The following is a 23,855-nucleotide window of genomic DNA, read 5'->3' as shown; positions in this document are numbered from 1 at the left end:
TCCTTTCACAGGCACTTTTAACATCATTCGTGATTTCTTATTTGTCATTTAACAGTGATGGTAGACATCGACAGCAAGCATGCCCAAAAGAAAACGGAGTGTAGAACCTGCAGCCCAAAGCTCTCCTCCTACATGCATCCTTCATGTACCATCCATGTCTGATCATGGGGATTTCACGCCCCTCCGTAAAATTAAAGGATCTGCTTCAGAAAAACTGCAACTGCTTCAAAAGATCCGGGATAGACGTCTCAACCAACCGCATGACTCCCCATGTCGTATGCAATCAGTATGTGATCAGATCCCGGCAACTCTTCCTGATGACCTAGAAAGAGTAGGATATCACAGCAAGTGTTATAAGCACTTTGTCCGCCACTTTCATCGTCTGGGAGATGATACAGAACCAGGGCCATCAACCTCATCATGGCATCACTCTCCTCGTAAACCAGGAGGTTCTGCTGAACCCATCTTCCCGCCAGAGTGTATATTTTGTGAGAAAGTTGAGACCAAAGATGCTCATCGCAATACTGAGAGGCCTACAACCTTCCCATCCTTTAAAAACAAAGAAAATGCATGGGAGCAAATCGAAACACGGGCTGAGAAAATGGGTCTCTATCGCCTCCATCGAAAGGTGAAAAACAAAGACCTCTTTGCATGTGAGGCCAAACACCATCCGTCATGTTTTAAAGCTTTCCGCACAGCATTCTACAACTATGAGCGTGCGATTCACAGAGCCGAAGCACCAAAGGAGCAGGCTTGCATGTCAGCCGCCCATGAAAAGGCATTCAACTCAGTACTGGAACACATTCAAACCCAGGTCATCCAGCAGAATAAAGTTCTACAGCTTTCTTCCTTGCGCTTGCTCTATGTCGAGGAACTGAAACTGAATGGATATGAGAACTCAAATTATCGGTCAGAGAAACTACTGAAACGCCTACAGAATGACCCAATCAAGGAGCATATCCACTTCACGAAGGTTGATCATGACAAATGTGATGTCATTTCTTTCTGGCTTGTGCACAGCTCAAACATAACAGTTTCCAATGCTCTCGCACGAGCATTCACACTCGGAAGCACAAACAAGAACCAAAATGTTGCCCTCCAACTTCGCCAGGGTATTCTACAGGCTTTCAGAGAGTGTAAAGACCAACCATGGCCACCAACAGCTGAAGACATGGAGCTCAATCCTGAAGACATCCTACCTCCAGACCTTGTCCGCTTTCTCAGCGTGCTAATGACTGGCAAGGAGGGCATCGAGACAGAAAAGGTGAAGCGTCTGGTCTTCTCCATTGGACAAGATCTGTGCCGTGCAGTGTCAGATGGAAAATGGAAGTTACCAAAGCACATTCTCCTCTGTGTGACTGTAAGGCACCTGTTCCGAAGCAAACAGCTCACCACAATACTACACAGGCTTGGACACTCTGAGAGCTACGATTTCGCCTTGGAGTTGGAAACTGCTCTCGCCAAGGTCCTGGATGAAGTCTCAACTTATCGTACACCACAAATTGTGACAGGAGAGGGCAACCTTGTATTCCACTGTGAGTGGGACAACTTGAATAAAACCACTACCAGTGTGCACGGCATTCTGGCTGGACCAGCAACCAGGAAGCCATATGACTTCAAAATGTTCCTTGCAAATGACGACAACAAAAAGCAGATGTGCCAGCTTCTTCTGAAAGTGTGGAGTGGACAAGAGGCAGCTACCAGGCTGGAGAGAACAGAGATGGCTGTGCTGATCGTGGAGGGGAAGGCCCACCAACTTGCCTCAACGAATGGCAAGGTAAAATTGAAAGCCCTTCGTGAATGGCGATTCAATTTGTAATTTTTCCTGAAAAAAAGGTGATTACCTGTGATGTTTGTCTAGATCTGAAACTGGCAGTGACTGGTGATTGAAATGCGGTGCCTTTTTGTGTTTCAGGTCGAGGTACGTGAACTCCCCACGATCTACAGCAACCAGGAAGAGACTGATACCAGGGTGGTTCTGTACCTCCATCATGCTGCTACCATCGGATACAAGAACGCTGTAGTCAGAACACCGGACACAGACATCCTCCTGATCCTGCTCCACCATGCCCACAACATCAAGCTGACGGTGTACCTGGATACAGGGTCAGGGAAGCATCGCCAACTTGTCAACGTCTCTGAGCTGGCAGAATCCCTGGGAGAGGACTACTGTGCCACTCTCCTGGGGTACTATGTGTTCAGCGGAGAAGACTGCACCAGTGCCTTCAAAGGGAAGGGAAAAGTCGGGCCCTTGAAAAAGCTGGAGAAGAATCCCAGGTTTCACAGGGCATTCGGTGAACTGGGTGACAACTGGGATGCCAACCCTGAGGTGGAGAGGCAGTTAGAAAAATTCACCTGTGTGATGTACGGCCAGAGTCGCGAGTCATCAGTGGACATTGTCCGTGCCAAGCTGCTACGAAAAATGGTGGGAGAGGACAAGACCCTCACATCCAAGTCCAAGGTTGATCTGGCTCGCCTTCCTCCATGCCAGTCTGCCCTGAAGCCGCACATCCAGCGTGTGAACCACCGCGTAGCATTGTACAAAAGAGCCGATCAACCTATCATCGAAAAGCCAAAACCTTATGAGGAGCAAGGATGGATAAGGACTGATGAAGGACTGTTGAAACCAATGTGGTCCAGTGGTCCCATCCTACCAACCTCACTGGTGGATCTTCTGAACACAGGAGAGCACGAAGAGGAGGAGGAAGAGGAAGGAGAAGAAGAGTTTGACTCTGACGATTTCGATGAAAATGATGATGACTGACTCAGTGTAGAATCACTAATGCTAATGATGTTTATCTAAAACAAGCAAGAGAAGAGTGGTCACATTGAGTGCTAGGACTATTTTGACAGTTGTAATATTTAGAAAAATAAAACTTTGTGTTAACGTCTGTGTAGACGGACCTTAATATGAGTCTATTATTTCGTAAAACTGTGATTATTTTGTAAATAAAGCACTAATTAGCATACTAGTATACCATAGACACATGTAATCATGTTATGAATAGTTCTATCATGATCTATGCCCTTCAAAACATGGGTCTAGACACCTTCATTTTTCAATTATCTGCAATATTGGCTGAGATATGTCAAAAATCGTTTTTTTGATAATGGCAGCAGTAATTTGCATAAAAATGGTATGTGGGACATTTTTTCAGCTTGGGGCCATAGCTAGTCATTTTCTACACATTTTTTCCAATCTAGAAACACTGATTAGAAGTATATCTCCGGGGGGTGCAGGGGGACCTAGTCTTCCTACTAGACTAAAAACATATTATGGATGTATAGTTACTGTAATGAGCGAGTATACATACATACACACATAATGTCTAAGTATATGTTGGGGGTTATTCATATTGTTTGTCATGGAGATTTAAAAGAACATCCATCAATTTGCAAATAGGGTGGTGGTGGTGACTCGGAATAGTTTGCAATATTGTTAAAACAATTGAAATTCTTCCCTTAACGTTTGGTGCAGGAACGGAAACGATATAAACATTTCGTGCTAAAGGATAGTGATGACGATTGATGGTTTTCAATAACTTATTTTGCGAATCAAGAAAGTGGGACAGTATTAGCAGAATATAGTTTAAATAAATAAATAATTTACTTTTTTAACGTATAAGTATTTAAATACCTTGTTTAATTGTTAATTCTTCCTCCTGGCCCCCCCCCCCCACTTGAGTTTTAAAGGAAATAATTTGGCAGCTTAAAAAGTATCCTTTTCGACTCTACTTGCTGAAGGTGAGACCAGAATAAATTTCACTCATTTTACTATCAATCAAACAGTTCAATACAAAGACTATGTAGCTACGTTCAATGTGGCCTTGCAAGGCTGCTATGCGGTTTTTGCTTGGTCAATAAATGGACCCGAAGTTTCAGGTTAGAAACACGATGGGCCGACTTTTCCCCCATTCTCTTTTAAGGACCTTGCATCAACATTTCATTGCAATGTTAAAGCATCAATATCATGACTTTTTCTGTCAAACGTAGGGGTGTTTTATAGTACAAAGAACCTACTGATTTACATATAATTACATTATTTTTGTATTTCACATGATATTAATAAAAGACGAAAAAGCAAACTTTTGAAATAATTTTGTGTGCTCGTCATATATATATATAAAGGGAAACTTATTACCCTCGCCTGAGGAGAGGGTATTGCATTTGAGTCCGTTTGTTACTTGGCAAAAAAAAAAAAAAAAATTGGGCAAGTACAGCTCACTCCGGTTTGTGTATGTGTTTGTGTATGTGTGTGTTTGTCTGTCCGCTCACTTATATTTGCCTACAGGTCACAATTTGAAACCGATGTTCAAGAAACTTCACCAAATGGTAGAGTTCGTGGTCCAACAAAATCCTATATATTTTTGAGGTCAAAAGGTCAAAGGGTCAACATAGGCCAAAGGTCAACCACTTTTTTTGAAAATTCTAAAATGCTCAATTTTAATCCGATTGACTTGAAATTTGAAAAGGATTTACATATCAGCGAACTGAATTCAACCACTAACTATTTTTTAGATCAACATAGCCCAAAAGGTCAACATAGGCCAAAGGTCAACAACAATTTCACATTTCTAAAATCCTAAATTTTCATCTGATTGACTTGAAATTTGAATAGGATTTACATATCGGCTAAATGAATTCAATCATCAACTATTTTTGAGATCAGCATAGGCCAAAAGGTCAACATAGGCCAAAGGTCAACCACTTTTTCCAAATTTCTAAAATCCTCAATTTTCATCTGATTGACTTGAAATTTGAATAGTATTTACATATCGGCTAACTGAATTCAACCACCAACTATTTTTGAGATCAGCATAGGCCAAATGGTCAACAGGCCAAAGGTCAACCACTTTTTCCGAATTTCTAAAATCCTCAATTTTCATCTGATTGACTTGAAATTTGAATAGTATTTACATATCGGCTAACTGAATTCAACCACCAACTATTTTTGAGATCAGCATAGGCCAAATGGTCAACAGGCCAAAGGTCAACCACTTTTTCCGAATTTCTAAAATCCTCAATTTTCATCTGATTGACTTGAAATTTGAATAGGATTTACATATCGGATCACTGAATTCAACCACCAACTATTTTTGAGATGAGCATGGGCCAAAAGGTCAACATAGGCCAAAGGTCAACCACTTTTTCCGAATTTCTAAAATCCTCAATTTTCATCCGATTGACTTGAAATTTGAAAAGGATTTACATATCAGCGAAATGAATTCAACCACCAATTATTTGTGAGGTCAAAACGATTCTCTATTGAGTGCCACTCTGCTTTGTTCTGTTTTGCCAAGTGTCGCTCCATGAGTGATTTTTCATTTGTCTGTCTGTCCGCACAGAATAAATCTGATTTTCTCTGCAACCGTTGGTCCGATTGACAGGAAAATTTCACCATAGGTGCAGCTCCACCTGTAGAATTTTCTAATGATACTTATGACGTCATAGGTCACGTGGTTCGGCCGCCATCTTGGAAAATAACAAAAAACTTTGCACCTCTATATCTCGGAAAGCACTGAATAGAAAAAATTGAGACATGGCTCATTGTAAAGAAGACGTCATAATTTGACAAGTACAAAACTTCATCCAATCAAGATGAAATGTATTGAGCATAATCTAGGAATAAATTAGTGGAGAACAAAAATTAATGATGACGTCTTCGGTCACGTGGTTCGGCCGCCATATTTGTTTCAACACAAAAGCCTTAAAAACCACTGAAAATACATCCTGGCGAGGGTTTGCAATCTCTGATTGCTCTTTCTTGTTTCATATGCAGCACAAGGCCGCGGCGTTGCACCATTGGCTGAGGATGTGGCTGTGCCACTGATGAAGTGCCCTCTGTAGGTCAGGGCAGGAATATTGAATTTGTTTCATGGTGCTGGTGATAGCTCACCTACTCTTCACGAAGAACACCATGGGATCTTGAACGTGCTCCAACTAATGTCTTGTGAATCAGAGTAAAGGTGTGGCAGCCATTGTATAAATTAGAGAGAAAAATCACAATTTAATCTTAAATTTTGTGCCAATTAAAATTCAAGTCCAAATTTGACTCTTGATACATATCTGTGCAAAAAAATCAGCTTTTATTTGGAGAGGTAGTCGATGAGGTAGGTAGCCTACTCAGCATATTCAATATGTCGACTGTGGCTCATACATTACTCACCACATTGGAATATCGATTGGCTTTACCAAATTGAAACAATAAACACGTCAGCTGTAGCATTGTATGCTTATAACTTTACTTTTAAACAGAAAATACAAGGTGCAAGAAGGTAAGTTTTTACATTTATGTAAATATGAAATGGAATCCTGTGTTTTGAAATACGGGGATATGTTAACACCTTATTGAGCACACAATCGAAGTCAAAGAACATTAAATGCCGCAAGCACCTGACTGTTTACGATTGAACACCTGCATGTTTTGAATTGCATAACCCGAACCAGAAACAAAACCACCGTGGCGAGTTTCCTGGGAGGATACATTCACCATGGTGGTTTACCATGGTGAAGAGGGGTTCGAGTACCAAAAAATTCGATTTGATTTTGTTCTGAGAGTTCCAAAACCAAATTGTGCGCAAATGCGATGCTTTGGGATACATTCGATGCAATTTATATAAATAACAAAAACTCATTTTGTCAACAACATATAGGACACAGGCCAGAAGAACATCCTGACTGTTACGATGAATGCATCCCACAAAACCTTTTCCAGAGTTTTGAGTGGGTTCACCTGAAGTGTTTGGAGATATTTTCTATCAAGAACCACCGGTTATTTTGTGGTTACACAGGTGTCTGCAGGAACTTTTTTTTACTTTGGGGAAAACAAAGAAAGGACGATTTGACGAATCTAAAAAAATAATGTAATCTGCTGAGTTGTTTTTTGTCTCCGTCAACCGAAAGCAATGAGCAGATAAATGCAAACAGGTTACAAAACATCCTCTTCAACATGCAATGTTCCATGCTCATACAAATTGGGAACAAACGTACACAGACAGCATTGTGTACGATGTACTTGATTTTTCTTTTGTCCAAAAACGAAGGCATTCACCAGGGGGAGAAAAAGTTAAAACGAGATGGCGCTTCTACACAAAGGAATCGGAATTGTGCTCCAATTGGCAAAAACATAGCGAATGAAGAACGTTCCGTCACAAAGTCGAAGCTGTACAACACAAACACTTCATTAACTAAAAGTCGTTTTCCCATTGATCGTAGAAAACAAGTCTCTTTGTCAGTCAGTAGATACCAATGTGATGTTATGTTACAAGTACCGTTATGACCACGGCATCAATGTACAATAAATACCAAAGGGAACAAGTATTTCAGTGGCCAAAGGGCAAAATATTAGTACCTAGAGCTTGAGAAGACTTTGGACTCGGAAAAATAATTGTGACCATTTTTGATCTGTCTATCCATCTCCATCTCCTTCTCCTTCTCCTTCTCCTTCTCCTTCTCTCTCTCTCTCTCTCTTTCTCTTTCTCTATCCAATGGAAATTATATATATATTTTCCAGAAATGCAATGGAAAATATGAGGTGCGGATGAGGTTAACACCTGCGACCATCTTTAATGTGAAGGGCAGGCAAGTTATCCCTACAACATTGACAAACAAGGCCAGCAGGGGAAATAGCAACCGTGGCAGCAGCTGCAGAAACATGGAATGGTGGACGATGTTCTGTACAGAGGGTTCATGATTCAGTTCATCAAATGATGATTTCCATAATATGCAAGCTACACACTCGTCCGTTCAGGGACCTATCGGTGTAGATTGACAGGCAAGCCAAGACGAGGAGGCCATGGAGCAGCGTTACCGGCGCTGTTTTTCATTGTCCTCGATGGCAGAGAGAAGTCGCTGCTTAGCACGTTTGTTGATGTGTGTGCCAATGCAGACATTCACGAGGCCGTTCAGCTGTCTTGATGAGTACTCCTGAAAAACAGAACAGTTTCCATTGAACAACTCGTAAGATTACTGTGAAGATTCTTATGTCACTTTTCAACTTCCAGTCCACACATTTTAAATGAAAATGGAGTTACATATTTTGCAACTTGCAAAAGGATAAGTTAAAATTTAACTGAGAAACCAATACTTGTGGAAAATTTAATTTGATGGCATGAAGACAGTTAAATGGGTACAAAATCACATTGCAACAGTTATGGGCAGGACAATGCACCAATGCACCATTATCACACCACAGCACTCCAAGATCACTGCACACTTTGAAAATGTAGTTGGTAGAGGAAGAGGAAGGTGTAATTGTATGAGCAGAACAGGTACGCCATACACGGTGCTCCTTTATCCATCGCTCCATGTCGTTCTCAGTCAGGTAGTAAGCCTTGATGTAAGTCTCCACGAAGTCACGGTCAGGGATGGGCCGCAGGTTTGTAAGCCTCTCGAGCTGAATCAGGAACTGCTGGAAGTCCAGCTGCATGAGTGCGCGACCTTCCGTGCTACATTTACGTGCACTTGCAAATCTGCATGACAGAAACGTTTATAAAACAAATTATCATTAAAAAAAAATCATACAAATCACATTGTAGTATGTACATGGTATATTTTAGGACAATTTGCTAGATATTGTAACTGCATTGTTAATATACACTTAACATGTTACCTATGAGCTTTGCTACTCCCACTAACCATACCCCCACCCCAACAATTGTTTGTATGTTCCTTATCTGCCTGGTCCTTTTTGTTTGTTTGTAAATCATCCACAATCTGTCATGCACCTGGCTCTTCCATAAGCCTAAACCTCTGTACAAAAAACAAACTCCAGGTTCATAAAATTTTATAAATCTGAACACCTTTTCCCAACCAAACTTGGAAAGGTTGCACCAATTCCAAAAAAAAGAAGTTATTTCTCACTTCACAAATAAACAACATATAGGTAAGGTTTGATTGAAAGGGGAGGTGAGAAAAATGCAAAATTGGAAATAATCTTAAAACGTGAAAATCAAAATTTGCAATTTTGAGCAATTTACGCACGCAATTCAAATAATACCTGGGCTATTGTTGACATTTTTCGAAAAAGCTTCGAACTCTCCTTCAAGCGTTTTTGAATCTTTGCTTGAGGTTTTAACTATTGTCACAAAATTTGGTTTATTGCATGTGATTGACATGCTGAAGTTAGTGCAACCCAGGTCTACAACAGTTAAACTGGAAGTTTTCATAAAATATTTAAATGTTATTGAACTCAAAACAAGACCGATGGTCTAACAACGGCGTAGCCGGGCTTGGATCTGCTGAGTGGAGGATCTGCTGTCCCCCGTCATGTGACCAGATCATCAGCTCTAATTGATGGACGTTTGTGAGGGACATACATATTGTTGCGGATATGAGGACTGTATTTTTTTGATTGTGTGTATTATTATTATTGTTTATTCTGCGCCTCCTGCCTCCGGAGCTGTGTAAAGGTCAAAGGGCGTCCCATAAATTAGTCCATAAAGCATCCACACTACAGCCAATCATAGAATACCCCTGTTCAATAGTTATATCTTATTATGTGTTTTAGGGTAAGGCTGTGTCTCCCATTAATTGAAATACTCCATTGCACCAGTGAAAGAGATAGATTCCCTTCATTCCCATTCCCAAAAACCTCCATCCCCCCTTTTCGTCAATTGCCATTCGCATTGCCAACTGCATTTTGGGCGGTTTTCTCTTCATCCGCCATTGACCACGAGGCAGGGTTGGGGAAGAAAGGCGGGTCCCCACCTCGTCATAGAGGGGAGGAGTGAGTCAGCCCCACTCAACCAACCACGAACAAGGGGTTGGACTTGGAGAGGGTGTGGAGAGAAACATCGAGGAGGTTCGCGAAGGTTGAGGGGTGGGGCCTATATAACCCGCAGGCAGGGCGTTTCCGAAGGAGATGAGCCTTTACCGAGAGACGAGAGGGAGTCCAAGGAGTTGAGTCCAACCAAGAAGTCCAGAGTTGAACTGCAGCTCGAGCCACCGCAACTGCATTTGCTGCAGCTGGAGCCACCGAAACTGCAGCCACAGCAGCGTGAGGCCTGGACGGCAGTTTGGAGCAGGGCCGCGAAGGAGCGGCGGCTGCCCACGAGTCGATCGGCTGCAGGACCAGTTGGACCTCCCTATCCGGCCAGCCATCCATCTCCCGCCAGTCCTATCATCATTCCCCGCGTGAGTCTGTCCTTGTTTGTTCTGTCCCTGGGTTAATTAAGACTGTAGGTAAGCTAGCGTTGCACTGTGTATCTAATCTCGTCTGTAAATAAACGTGACTGCTTTCTTCTTGATTATATGTGTAAATAATAAATCCAATTACTCTTCTGTACGTCTTCTTCCTCTTTGTATTCGGTCGCTTTAGAGTTTTCCCGATTGAATAGCGGTGGCGCGATCCGGCCAAAGTTTGGGGCAAATCGGGTATTAATCAAGGAAGCACTGTTCGGTCGCGGTAATACCACCGCTCGGTCAAAATAACATCTTTAACCGCGTCCGTAACAATTGGTGTCTGGGAGTGAGATACGGACCCGAAGCGCGCTTAACGCGCTCAAAATTACAAGCTGCTGGAAATTTGTGTTGCTTTACAAAAACCCGAATTTTGAAATCGCGCCATGGCTGGTCAAGGCGATCGGATGCCGGTGGGTGAGCTAGAAGAGGGGTTAGGAGTAACCCAGGATCAGAGGGACGAAGTAGAGGAGAACATTGGCAATGTGGTTGAGGGGGTATCAGACACACAAAATGGCGCGCTCGCGCACGTGGTTGGAGGGTCCCAAAATAGCGGCGCCGCGGAGGGCGAGCCCGCGGTGGCGGCTGGGGACGCTGGGCAAACCGGGTTTGACCTCAGATTATTCTTGACCCAACTGATGGCAAAAATGGATGCTCAGGGTGAGCGATTAGAGGGCCAAATGGGGGTAATGGGGAACCGGATGGATGCTCAGAGTGAGCAAATGGGGGCAATGAGGGGCGAATGGGGGGCAAAATGGGCGAAATGGGGGGCAAAATGGGAGAAATGGGGGAACGGCTAGAAGCTAAATTTGAGGGGTTAGACAACGGGATAAAAGAGGTAAAGAATGGGTTAACAGGGGTGGAAAATAGAATGGCTGCCCAGGAGAATCAGTTAGAGGGGGTGAAAAATGGGTTAATGGGGTTAGAAAATAGAATGGAAGACAAATTGCGGGAAATAGGGGAGCAATCCGCCCGGGAAATCGAACAGATGGGGAACCAGATGGAGGAGATGAAAGAGGAGATACGACGAGGTGTAAGTGAGGCGGTCTCGGGGGTACGCGAGGAGGTAAAGCGAGGTGAAAAGCGTATAGAGAAGGAGGTGAGGAATAATACGGCTAGGTTACAAGGGGGAATAGAAGATCTGACGGAGGAGGTGGAACAGCTGACGGAGGGACAAAAAGAACTGACGGAGCAGGTTCAAAGGAACACTGCGGTACTAGGAGGGTTAAAGGCGACACAAAAAGACATCAAGGACGACTTAATAGCGACACAGAGGCAATGTCAGATGGTACGTGAGGGACTGACAATGAGGTTGGACGAGGTGACAGATAATGGAGACGAAGGACCGGCAGGTAAGGACGCACATAGAGACGGTCACGGTAGCTTTAGAGGACGAAATTGAGGAGACGCACCGGGAAATAAAAGAGGTGAAGCAAAAATTAAAGGAGGTGTTAGAGGGGGTGAGTGAAATTAAGAAGAGACGGACAGAAACTAAAAGAGAAATCCAAGAGGAGGTGATGGAATTGGTACAAAGTCGGTGCTCAACTCATGATGTGCTGCTCACTAACCAAATAAAGAGTTTGCAGGTGGTGAAAGAGGTGCGACGAAGAGGTGCCAAGGTGAGTGGCGATATATTCGGAAATGTATATGATGTGAGGGGAGCTTCAGTCGGCTTGGGGGTTGTTGTGGACCCGGGTGTTCGTGAGAGGCCGTTGGTGAAGTGTGCGACAGGTCTGGTGTGCGAAAAACGAGGTGTGCGAGAATGTCCGACCATGGGGTGTGTGAGGAAAAAGTGCGCGCCGACCAGTGAGTGTGCTGTCGACAGTGAGTCGGTCGTAGCACGTGTGCGAGGGAGCACATGGAAGCGCGGTGTGGTGAGTGTTACAGAGGAAGTAACGAGAGAGTGTGCGCAAGAGTGTGCGCGAGAAAGGTGTGTAACGGACGGGTGCATGAGGAAAGAGTGCGCTGTCAAGAGTGAGGGAGAATGCATGCCTGTGGTGAGTGTTACAGAGGGTGTAACGGGAGAGTGTGCGCAAGAGTGTGCGCGAGAAAGGTGTGTAACGGACAGGTGCATGAGGAAAGAGTGCGCTGTCGAGAGTAAGGGTGAGTGCGTTGTCAAGCGTGGTGGTGAAAGTAGTGAGAGTGACACGGAGCGTGAGTTGGTTGTGACAGGCGAGCGAGGATGTACACCTGGAATGGAAGGATGCACACCTGGAAGGGTAGAGCGTGTGTGGGAATGCACACTTGAGTTGGTAGTGAGGCACGTGGTTGGGTGTGCGAGTGAGAGCACACCTGTGATTGTCACAGAGGAGGTGACCGAGAAGGGGGCGCGAAGAGGTGTGTTGGTGAGGTGTGCGAGCGACGAGTGTGTGCCAAGGTGTTCGGTGGTCAGGTGTGTGACCAAGTCTGTGAGCGAAAGAACGAATGCAATGACGAAGTATGCGGGGTGTACGGGTGGCGTTGGAACACCGAGCTCGGTGAGGGTGAAAGGGGTAGCGTATGCGTGTAGGCATGCAGGTGAGGCATCGACGGTAACCGGGTTAGCGGTTAGAACGACATTTAGCCGAATCGGGCCCTCGGTGCGTGCCGGGCTTCGCGTGCCGCGAGAACCAGCGGGGATCCGAGCCACGGCGGGTTCGAAAGGACCGCCGTACGCGATCCACGCTGGGCCGCGCTTGGAACGGCCGCGTCCGTGCTCCGCTAGGCGGAACGGGCAGCCCGATAGGAAGGGTCGTCATGGCGACCACTTTTTGTTGAGACGTGCGGGCAGGTCGAGATCGGGACATTGGATGGCTCCGTGCCGAGATGGTGCGTGGGATCTCGGCCCGGGTAAGCCCCCGTCCCTGCCCCGAATGCGGGACGTATCCAGCCGCTGGCACAAAACAACCCGCATTCATTGCTCGGCTGTACGAAGCCGAGCTTTAGAAGGGAATTGGCGCACCGAGAGGATCTAATAAATAGACGGGTGATGAGGTTAGTGTTTTGGACCCAAAATTAGAAAAAGGCAAAATTTGATGATTGGTACGGTGATTGGCAGATGATTGGCAAATTTTTGATTTGTTGGATTTGGTGTGCAAAATTGATAGTGGGAACGTCCCCCATGTGGAGGGATGGCAACTCTGTCATCCCTCACAAAGGGGGGGGCAAAGGAGCACTAGATTATGGGGTTGATGGCAGTGAAAACTAGCCCGGGTGGGTTAGGATATTGTGTGTAGGGCCCTAGAAGATGACATTAGGTAACGTTAAGATTAGTTAGTGACTGATACCTGTAGTGGGGACGCAGGTAGATTAGTGTGGATTATAATGACGTGGTATGTGCTTAGTTTAAAGGGAAGACGGGGAGCACTAAGTTAGCAGGGCAACAGGTAGATGAGATGATGCCGTGTGAGTGTTGGAGGTGTATTCAGGTGTGTGGAGCAGTGTATGAGGGAGTAGTGGTGATTGCGTGTGGTATTGACCAAATGGTCCAGGAAGGAAGGAGGGTGCAGGTGGCACCAGGTATGAGTGCACAGGTGTGCACCAACAGGTGTATGGAATAAATGGTAGTGTGGAATATCTGGAATATTGGAATGGATGGTCGTGGAGTGAGTATGATGGAAACTATGGAGTGGAGTGGATGGTGCGAAGGTGTGAATGGGGGAAGGATGGACCCCCCTCACGAATACCCGGGGCGGGTAGTGTAAGTGTTAGGTAGAGGGTATAGGTAAATTGTGGTTGGATATTGGCATCTGTGGTGCGAGTGGAAGAATGATATTTGGATGGGTGCATTAGTGTTGTGGAAATGGCTGGGCGTGTAGCCTGTTAGTGTGTGTAGTTGGTTTGGGCACTCCACCACTGTGAGGATGTCGGCCAGGTGAGGCCGCAGGTGGGCTCTGGGAGCCGGTAGAGTTGTTGTGGATGGGGCCCGAGGATCCGGAGGACGGACCCGGGTAGCCCAGTGCCAGAGGGCACCAAGGGGTGACAGAGCCAGGAGGGGCCTTCCCCAGTTAGTTAGGTTAGGGTGAGGAGCTAGGTAAGCTCGGGTGGCAACTGCAGTGGTGGAGGTGTGCAGGTGGGTAGACCTGCTGGGAGAGATACACGTCACAGCCCAGAAATTGTGCAAGGGCACCGGGAGATGAATCGGGGGAGTGAGACCCCAAATTGAGAAGCACCACAGTTTGGTCAATGGGAATTGGTTTTTAGAACCCATAGAGTAAGTTGGCCAATGGATTGGCAGGGAGAGACCCCGGGTAGTGTAAAGTGTGTTAAAGTCATTTAGAGGATAGTTAGGATGAAGAATCTCCTCGCACCATCCGCATCCACTCACCTGAGGTGACAGGTACCTCCACACCATGCCATGTTTTGATTATTTTTTTTATGATGCAAATGTTTGGATTGTGAGACGCATCATGACGTGGGTGTGACATTGTGCTTTATGTTCCATCTCTTCCTCCTTATGAGGATTGATGATGAATTGGGTGATGGTAAATTTTGAAGTAGAGGGATTGTGAAGACGAATTTGGTATAAGGGAAATATGGGAAGACGTGACAGTAGCGACGAATTTGTAAATGTGTAGATTTTTTGTACATATGGGGTAAGGGCAAGGGTAGTGTAGGCGACAGGGGGGTGACGTACGGTAGGGACGAGCTTTCTCACTTCGCCCTCCGTACGCATTTCGCCTTGCATTGCCTTATTGATGTGTACCCTTGTGACCTTACCCCTTGCTCATTTGTCTCTTTTGTCTCCCACATGACCTGTGCGCCATTGGGTGCCGAGGGGAGCGTGCGTGAGTCGGCCATTGTGCGCCCGGAACTCTCAGAACCAGCTGTCTGCATCGATGCACCACATGATGGACCACATGCCTGTGGCCGAGCACCACGTATGGACCCCATGGGTTGGGGCATGGCCCCTCTGCTGGAACCGGCCATGAGGGCCCGAAATCTTGCTGGCGGACCTTGGCCACAGGGCACCGATGCCCCACAGGTGAACCACACTAGTCGGCCCTGTGGGCCATAAATAAAATAAAATAAAAAGGACACATTGGGCACACTTTATTGCAAATAGGCCGCCAGTAAGAAAATGAAAGAAAGACAACAACTGGAAGACAATAATAATAACCAGCAGAGGGAGCCGAAGAGCAAGAGACCACCTGCAGGGTTAGGGGTTGTCGATTTATTTTTTATTGTTGAACATTGATGAACAGTGATGACTGCACCGATTGGTGCTTGGGGGTGTATTGGTGCGTTTTTGGGTGCTTTCATGGTGCATTGATGCAGAGCAGACTGTCTCCCCCCCAGAAAGAACGATCACAGGTCCTGGGTTCGTTTTGTAAATAAAAGTAGCGTCAATTGTAAATAATGCTCCCCACCGTCAGTGTATAGTTTGAAGACCATTCCGCAATTCGGTTAACTGTGGGCGTAAGTCTGTTAGGCAGGGTGCAATGGAGCAGCGGGACACATTTATTTATGTTTTAAAAACTGTCGCACTCAGGGTCAGGTTAAAAGTAGAGGGAACTACACCTACGTGTCACACTAAATAAAAGTTGTAGGCCCGGGCCGTGCCTAAGAGGAGGAGGGTGCAGTGTTGCGGATATGAGGACTGTATTTTTTTGATTGTGTGTATTATTATTATTGTTTATTCTGCGCCTCCTGCCTCCGGAGCTGTGTAAAGGTCAAAGGGCGTCCCATAATTAGTCCATAAAGCATCCACACTACAGCCAATCATAGAATACCCCTGTTCAATAGTTATATCTTATTATGTGTTTTAGGGTAAGGCTGTGTCTCCCATTAATTGAAATACTCCATTGCACCAGTGAAAGAGATAGATTCCCTTCATTCCCATTCCCAAAAACCTCCATCCCCCCTTTTCGTCAATTGCCATTCGCATTGCCAACTGCATTTTGGGCGGTTTTCTCTTCATCCGCCATTGACCACGAGGCAGGGTTGGGGAAGAAAGGCGGGTCCCCACCTCGTCATAGAGGGGAGGAGTGAGTCAGCCCCACTCAACCAACCACGAACAAGGGGTTGGACTTGGAGAGGGTGTGGAGAGAAACATCGAGGAGGTTCGCGAAGGTTGAGGGGTGGGGCCTATATAACCCGCAGGCAGGGCGTTTCCGAAGGAGATGAGCCTTTACCGAGAGACGAGAGGGAGTCCAAGGAGTTGAGTCCAACCAAGAAGTCCAGAGTTGAACTGCAGCTCAAGCCACCGCAACTGCATTTGCTGCAGCTGGAGCCACCGAAACTGCAGCCACAGCAGCGTGAGGCCTGGATGGCAGTTTGGAGCAGGGCCGCGAAGGAGCGGCGGCTGCCCACGAGTCGATCGGCTGCAGGACCAGTTGGACCTCCCTATCCGGCCAGCCATCCATCTCCCGCTAGTCCAATCATCATTCCCCACGTGAGTCTGTCCTTGTTTGTTCTGTCCCTGGGTTAATTAAGACTGTAGGTAAACTAGCGTTGCACTGTGTATCTAATCTCGTCTGTAAATAAACGTGACTGCTTTCTTCTTGATTATATGTGTAAATAATAAATCCAATTACTCTTCTGTACGTCTTCTTCCTCTTTGTATTCGGTCGCTTTAGAGTTTTCCCGATTGAATAGCGGTGGCGCGATCCGGCCAAAGTTTGGGGCAAATCGGGTATTAATCAAGGAAGCACTGTTCGGTCGCGGTAATACCACCGCTCGGTCAAAATAACATCTTTAACCGCGTCCGTAACAATATGTACACCGGACGGACTGATAAATGCTGTTCCAGACGGAATTGCCCAACAGGCTGAGCCGTAAAAATATGGCAGCCAAAGTACGTGGCTGATGACGTCACAACTTCTTTTTTTTCAAGACCAATTTGTCTCCAGATCACGCTCAAGAAATTTCAAACTGGTCAGACTAAGTGTTGTCCCCGTCAAATTATGACATAATGAAGGCACTGATGACATCATCATTAACATATGTTATTCCCCATGAGAGGTACTTTACAATGAGGCACTTCCAATTTTTTTCCATTGAGTAGTTTTGGAGATATAGAAGTTTTTCGTTTTTTTTTACCAAGATGGTGCCTGTACCACATGACCTATGATGTCATAATTATCATTTTCAGTTTTCATGTCAATGAAAGAAAATTTTCATGTCACTCAGACCAATGGTTGTAGAGAAAACGAATTTTAAAGGGAATAAACCCACAAAATCACAGCGGAAGGGACACATACATACATACATACATACATACATACATACATACATACATACATACATACATACATACATACCTACATACATACATACATACATATCGGAAAAACGAAGGTGATGGCAAGTGGTAAAGCATGTGGTGAGGTGGAAAGAACTGGGAAGTGGCCGTGTGCTGTGTGCAGGAAGGGTGTCGGAGTGAACTCCATTCAATGTACAATGTGCGCTGAGTGGGTTCATCAAAAATGTAGTGGTTTGAGAGGGTCATTAACCATTGTGGCAGCTACATTCAAATGTAAGGTGTGCACAGAGGGAGCTGCAGATGGAGGAAATGTTGAGTTGGATCTTGGAGATGGCGTGAAGCTGGAAGGTGTGAAAACATTTTGTTACCTAGGAGACATGCTGAATGGAGAAGGTGGATCAGACTCGGCAACGGTTGCTCGAGTGAGATGTGCATGGAAGAAGTTTCTGGAACTGAGTGGCGTGCTGACGAGGAGGGGAGTGTCGTTGAAGCTGAAGGGAAAGGTGTATGCTGCATGTGTGAGAAGTGTTATGATTTATGGGAGTGAGACATGGGTAATGAACGTAGAGCAGCAACGAAGGCTGGAAAGAGTGGAAAATGCAAATGGTTCGGTGGATGTGTGGAGTATCGTTGAGAGAGAGGAAGACAAATGATGAATTGCGAAAGATGATGGGAATAGAGCCTGTGATTGATGCTGTGAAGAGAAACAGGTTGAGATGGTTTGGTCATGTGTTGAGGAAGGATGAAAGTGACTGGTTGAAAAGAGTGATGGAAATGAATGTAGAAGGAAGTAGAGGACGAGGAAGACCGAGAAAGACAAGGCAAGACAAGGAAGAAATGCGGGCAAGGGGGTTAACAAGGGGAGATGCAGAAAATAGGGCAAAATGGAGAACATTGTCATGGGGACCGCAAGGCTAACCCTCGCTCTTGCAGAGAAAATGGCCTTAAAATGCCTGTTGTTGTGTTGTATACCTACATACATACATACATACATACATACATACATACATACATACATGCATACACTGGACAGACAAATGCTGTTCCAGGCGGCATTGTCCGACGGACTACGTGGCAAAAACGCAACACTCGTTGAATGGTTGGATTGGATCCCATTTCAATGAGGCCACTTACGAGTGTCCTCATTTGGTCCTGAGAGTGCTGGTGGTAGCAATGTCTCGACAACATGATTGTGCATGAGAAGGATTGTCAACTATGACGTCCTTGTCATCAAGCAATGGTGTATCCATGCATCCTTAAAATCTTGCTCTGAAATAATTGTGTAGTGCAGGGCATAGTGCACTCACCCCTCGACAAGTGTACGGTTTGCAAGACGGATGCAGTGTTCCCAAAGCACGGCGGAGACAGCAGGCGGCACGCGGATCCGCTTGCCGACCTCAGCAAGGCGTTCACTGAACCGCTCAAATTCCTGGTATCAACACACGTTATCAATAAGTTTTGTGTGAACTGATATGTCAATTTGTGTTTTCCAATTTATCGGTTGCCCTTTTCGGGTTCCACCTGATCCCCAGCCTCATGATGCAAGGAATCCCAGCTCAAATCCCACATATCATGCGTTTGCTAATTGTCTACCAATATCCCAATACGACGTGTAAAAGTACAATGATGTCTTCTATTTCCTTTGCCTTGAAAACAACTCGATGAGGTTTGATCATGGAAAAAAAAAATCAAAAAATGACTTCAAGGGGTTAATTATGCATCAGTTATTTCTTAATGAATGTTAGCACAAGTGTTTATAACCCCAATTAGCAATGACCAGAATCGGATGTAGAGGCAGCCCCTTATCGTCCTAGATCAATAACAATACTAACGCAAAGCTATTTTCTTTTATAAAATATGTTTACAATATAAATTACTCGTAATTCGCATCCAAAACCATCCTTGACCATGTTGTGAAATGCCTGCCGCAGCTTTTTCACATTATTTAATTCATTTTCTCTGCAACCGCTTGAGTGATTGACACAAAACTTTCAACATAGGAGCGACTATCCATAGAGACTTGTTTAACAAACTTGTATGATGAATGGATGGAAAATGCAGCTGGCATTCCAAATAAAATCCGTTTTCCATAGGCATGTGGCGCAGGGTGTTGCAAGTATCAGGAATAAACTGGTATTGCAAGTATCAGGTGATCCTACACCCTCCCCCATATGTTCCATACAGCCCTTACATTCACACATTGTGTCACACCTTTGTAACTTCTTGTTACCCCCTCCCCCCCCCCCCCCCCCCCCATGTCACGCTTCAATGCATCATGTTTTGATGAGACTGCAAGCTAACTCCAAAATGTGACATTAGCCCTGCTCCCCTCCCACCTTTTAATAATCACAGGGTTATCTACCGATGGCATAGCATTCTGATTGGCTGGTTAATTTCAATAAATATTTTAACTGTTAAATGCCACAAAGTCTGAATAATATTTTAATATTTTAACAGTTTTGATAATCTGGCTCCAACCCTTCCCCCAACCCATTCCCCCTCTCCTCCCCTTGGTTTTGCTGGTGGGACATGAGGATAAGTTTTCACTCCCAAATGTACGGGGAGGCATGTTTACTTCATGTCGTTATCCAAAATGTTGTCATTTATTAAATGAAACGTTAGAGCATCATAATTATCAACACCAAAGCCCACAGGTTTGATTTGGACTTTCCTTTAGCACATTGTTTATCAAAATACTTTTATATGGTTCTGCTTTTAAAGTTAAAAACAAGAGGTGAGGAGTAAATAAGGTAAAATGTCGACAGAAATTGCATTTTAGGTTCTTACTTTGACAAGCACGTCCACATAAGAGCTGTGCTGGGACATGATTTCGCGAACATCCCATTTCACAGTGATCATCAGCTGTAAGGCCTGTTCGTAATCTAGGGCCCGTGCCGCCACCATCCAATAAACCGGTTTGCGCACCTCTGCAGCTATGCTCACCGTCTGTGGAATGAGGTGCAGCGAAAGCTCAGTTGGGGGGGGGAAAGGACAACAATTTCAAATGCAAAGGCTGTCAAAAAATTGGTAAATTAAAGTAGATTTAAAGTAACACCATTAGGGCCAGTCAAAAAGTAACCTTAAAATGGCGATATAAATTTGAGAATGTAATGTGTGTAGTTGTAGACGACATGTTATATCTATGGGTAAGAGTCATGTTTTGCCTGTTTTAGATCTGGCAACATTGAGCCTATGACGTCACTAGAGCAGTTCCAAGATGGTGGCTCCCTTAGAAGCATGCACCAGGGAGGAGAAACGTTCTGTCATCCGTTTATTGGGAAGTGAGGGTGTGAATCCCAGTGAAATCCATCGCAGAATGAAGATGCAATATGGTGACGCATGTTTATTGCTGCAGCAGGTGTATGACTGGGACTTGAAGTGTAAAAGTGGAGTGTCCAGTGTGGCAGACTCTGCTTGCTCGGGCCGGCCTCACACAGCCGACACACCAGAAATGGTTGCAGGAGTTGAGCGCGTGCTAAGGGAAAACAGTCGCATTACGCTGGATGAAGTGGTCTCCGAAATGAACATTAGCCATGGTTCAGCACACCATGTGATTCATAACGTGCCGGGGTTCCGCAAAGAGTCTGCAAGGTGGATGCCGAGACAACTCACACCTGAACTGAAAGAACGGCAAGTGGACATATGTGAAGAACTTCTGCGACGTTTTGCGTAGTGACTGTGGATGAAATCTGGGTCCACTACTTTCAGCCATAAACGAAGAGGGCAAGCAAAGAGTGGCGCCGCCATTCAACTTCACCAAAGCCCAAAAAATTCTTCACACAGCCATCCGCTGGAAAAGTGATGCTGATGCTCTTCTGGGATAGCCGGGGCCCACTTGTGGAGCATTACATGCTCAGAGGGTCCGCAGTCCCCATGCATCATACTGCGACCTCCTTAAAATCATCTTAAACCAGCAAACATATCAAAACGTCATGGACTACCCACTACCGGTGTTTTGCTGCAGCATGACAATGCCCATACTGCACGCGCTACCGCTGCAACAATCGAGGACCTGCATTCTGAGTATCTTCCTCATCCACCCTACTCGCCAGACCTGGCCCCTTTGGATTACCACATCTTTGGGCCACTTAAAGAGGCGCTTGGTGGAACCACTTTCCGATCAGACAAAGAGGTTCAAGAGGCGGTGCACGAATGGCTACACAAGCAGCCAAAAATTTTTTTTCTGGAGGAATCCAGGCCTTAGTAAAGCGCTAGAAAAAATGCATTGAACGCAATGGAGATTATGTTGAAAGATAATCTCGTGGTTCACTCTCAATGCAAAAAATGAGAGTGAACCATGAGTTTGTCGAGGCCTGGTACTCTGATAACAACTCCTTCAACTGACACATCGACTTACACCCCACATACATAACTCTAAGCAACGTCAAAAACGGCAGAGCCATTTGAATGCAGCGAAGCCCTGTGATTGGCAAGGACTTGGATCAATCCATCACGTGAACCGTCCCAAACGGAACTTAACGGTTAACACAACACAACGCCTCTGAGGAAGAGAACTAGTTTGTTCTTGACATGTCAGGCTAATAATAACGAACTTTTAACTATTTTACTGCTCAGTGTGCTATCATTTACAATACTAGGGCATGCCCGTACTATATCTATATCTAAAATTATATCCCCCCCCTCTATTTACATGAAATGGTTTGGTCCAAAGCGAACGGCTTGCGAGTGGTGACAATCCCCCCCCTCTATTTACATGCAATGGTTTGGTCCAAAGCGAACGGCTTCCGGAGTTTGGTAAAGAAATCGCCATCGCGTACACAAACGCGCAGGAAAGCGAATGAATCGCAAATTCGTTTTTATTAGTTGTAAAACATAGTTTAACGCCAACATAGTTTGCAAACGTGAAATAAATGAATACGCTCTCAAATGTGCCATCCGAGGCAGAGTGTGCCCGCCACGTTCGGCACACGCGATCGTTCGCTGCTCTCTGATTGGTTGAATCGTTTTTTGTACATAGCTCGGTAAGTAATTGTCCGATTAATATGAAACCTTGAAAAGGCACATCCTCGGGTCCCCAGCAATATACCTGGCAAGTTTCAAGTATATCGGACCGGTAGTTGTCGAGAAACAGCGGTCACAGACAAACAAACAAACGTACAGACAGACAGACAGAGATTACTGGAATTATAGATAGATGAATCCTGAGCTACAAATCTTTCGACATGTATGTATGTATGTATGTATGTATGTATGTATGTATGTATGTATGACATATGTATGTATGTATGTATGTATGTATGTATGTATGTATGTGTGTGTGTGTGTGTATATATATATAGCCTGGCGTTGGCTTAGCGGTTAGGGTGCCGGCTTGGGATCCTAGGATCCTGGGTTCGAATCCCGGTCGATCGCTAAATTAACGCCAGGGGGGTTGACTCAGCCTGTCATCCTTCCGAGGTCGGCAAATTGAGTACCAGCTTGCTGGGATGAATGATCACGGTGTGTACCCCGATTCAGAATAGGCACACCGTATCCCTGCGCATCGTAAGAGCGTGACCAAGGGTTGGCGTCAGGAAGGGTATCCGGCCATAAAAACATTGCCTCAAACGGGGAACCATGATTGTCATGGGGCCCGCAAGGCTAACCCCAGCTCTAGCGGGGAAAAATGGCCTTAAAACGATCATTCATATATATATATATATATATATATATATATATATATATATATATATATATATATATATATATATATATATATATATATATATATATGTGTGTGTGTACGTATATGTTGTTTACAACACAAGTCCAGTTGGCCACAATACTCGTTGCAGTGCAATTACAGATGTACTGTGTGCCAAAGACGAGGCTAACCCCTGCTCTAGCAGGGAAAATGGCCTTGTAATGCCTGTTGTTGTTGTGTTGTGTGTGTGCCAAAGACGCCACGCATCGATGGCCTCCATTCCAAAGCTCAAAGTGTTATAAACTCTTCAGGCAAACATATCCACGAACCAATGATGTTCAATGCAAAATCCGTGAACGTGGAAGAAAGGCAGGAAATATATTGGCTGCAAAAGAGAGCAAGATGGGTGTGAAAGTCTAGAAAACACCGAGTCAGCAACTCGGATTGAGAGACTTACGGGAGAAGGATGCTCATACAACTGCGAAGCAAATTTGAATGTGTAAATATTTTATACTGCTTCGTGGGAGCCGCTACTGGTTAGTATTGCTAACTTTAATGATATATCAAAATGCAAAAGATGAAATGATTTTGATGAGCATGTCGATTTAAAAAAGGACACAGCTCTCCTTTTTTTTCCAACCCATCTATCGTTAGAGTCCATATATATATACAGTCGTGGCCAAAAATATTGGCACCCTTGCACTTTTTTCAAATAATGCACCATTTTTTCCAGAAAATTGTTGAAATAAAAAAAACTTTTGGAATCCACATTTGTTTTTCTTTTGTTTGCAGTGGAACAAAACAAAAACACCTGAAAAAATTAATAAATCTTAGCTTATTCTACACAGA

The 23,855-nt window shown here is 44.8% G+C and overlaps 2 protein-coding genes across 5 annotated transcripts in view; one reads left to right on the top strand and one right to left on the bottom strand.

The window, feature by feature from the left end:
* The first annotated feature begins 1,502 nt into the window (after positions 1–1,502).
* On the top strand, positions 1,503–2,967 carry LOC144894156 (uncharacterized). The gene is made up of 2 exons (XM_078786240.1): positions 1,503–1,777; positions 1,916–2,967. The coding sequence occupies exons 1-2, from the start codon at positions 1,622–1,624 to the stop codon at positions 2,762–2,764; spliced, it is 1,005 nt and encodes a 334-aa protein (XP_078642366.1). The 5' UTR covers positions 1,503–1,621; the 3' UTR covers positions 2,765–2,967.
* A 3,253-nt stretch (positions 2,968–6,220) lies between these two features.
* The window catches only part of VPS50 (VPS50 subunit of EARP/GARPII complex), a 127,702-nt gene continuing 110,067 nt past the window's right edge, over positions 6,221–23,855 (bottom strand). For all 4 annotated transcript variants that reach the window (XM_068126479.2, XM_068126480.2, XM_068126477.2 and 1 more), the window contains exons 25-28: positions 20,150–20,308; positions 18,670–18,791; positions 8,282–8,471; positions 6,221–7,926 (exon numbers count right to left, since the gene is read on the bottom strand). In XM_068126479.2, coding sequence (XP_067982580.1) covers positions 7,807–7,926; positions 8,282–8,471; positions 18,670–18,791; positions 20,150–20,308 — 591 coding nt within the window. In that variant the 3' untranslated portion in view covers positions 6,221–7,806. The remainder of the gene's footprint in view (positions 7,927–8,281; positions 8,472–18,669; positions 18,792–20,149; positions 20,309–23,855) is intronic.

Source organism: Myxine glutinosa, chromosome 10 (assembly GCF_964187855.1).
Source record: "Myxine glutinosa chromosome 10, kmMyxGlut1.1, whole genome shotgun sequence".
In the NCBI taxonomy this organism is placed as follows: Eukaryota; Metazoa; Chordata; class Myxini; order Myxiniformes; family Myxinidae; genus Myxine; species Myxine glutinosa.
The sequence above is the reverse complement of the archived record's forward strand: the minus strand, read 5'-3'. Positions and strand labels throughout refer to the sequence as shown.

What these genes read in the sequence shown, in the direction of transcription:
- LOC144894156 (XM_078786240.1), top strand. Translation starts at nt 1,622, where the DNA reads ATGTTCCTTGCAAATGACGACAACAAAAAGCAGATGTGCCAGCTTCTT. An exon ending in TTGCCTCAACGAATGGCAAG is followed by an intron (nt 1,778 to 1,915) that starts GTAAAATTGAAA and finishes TTTGTGTTTCAG; the next exon opens with GTCGAGGTACGTGAACTCCC.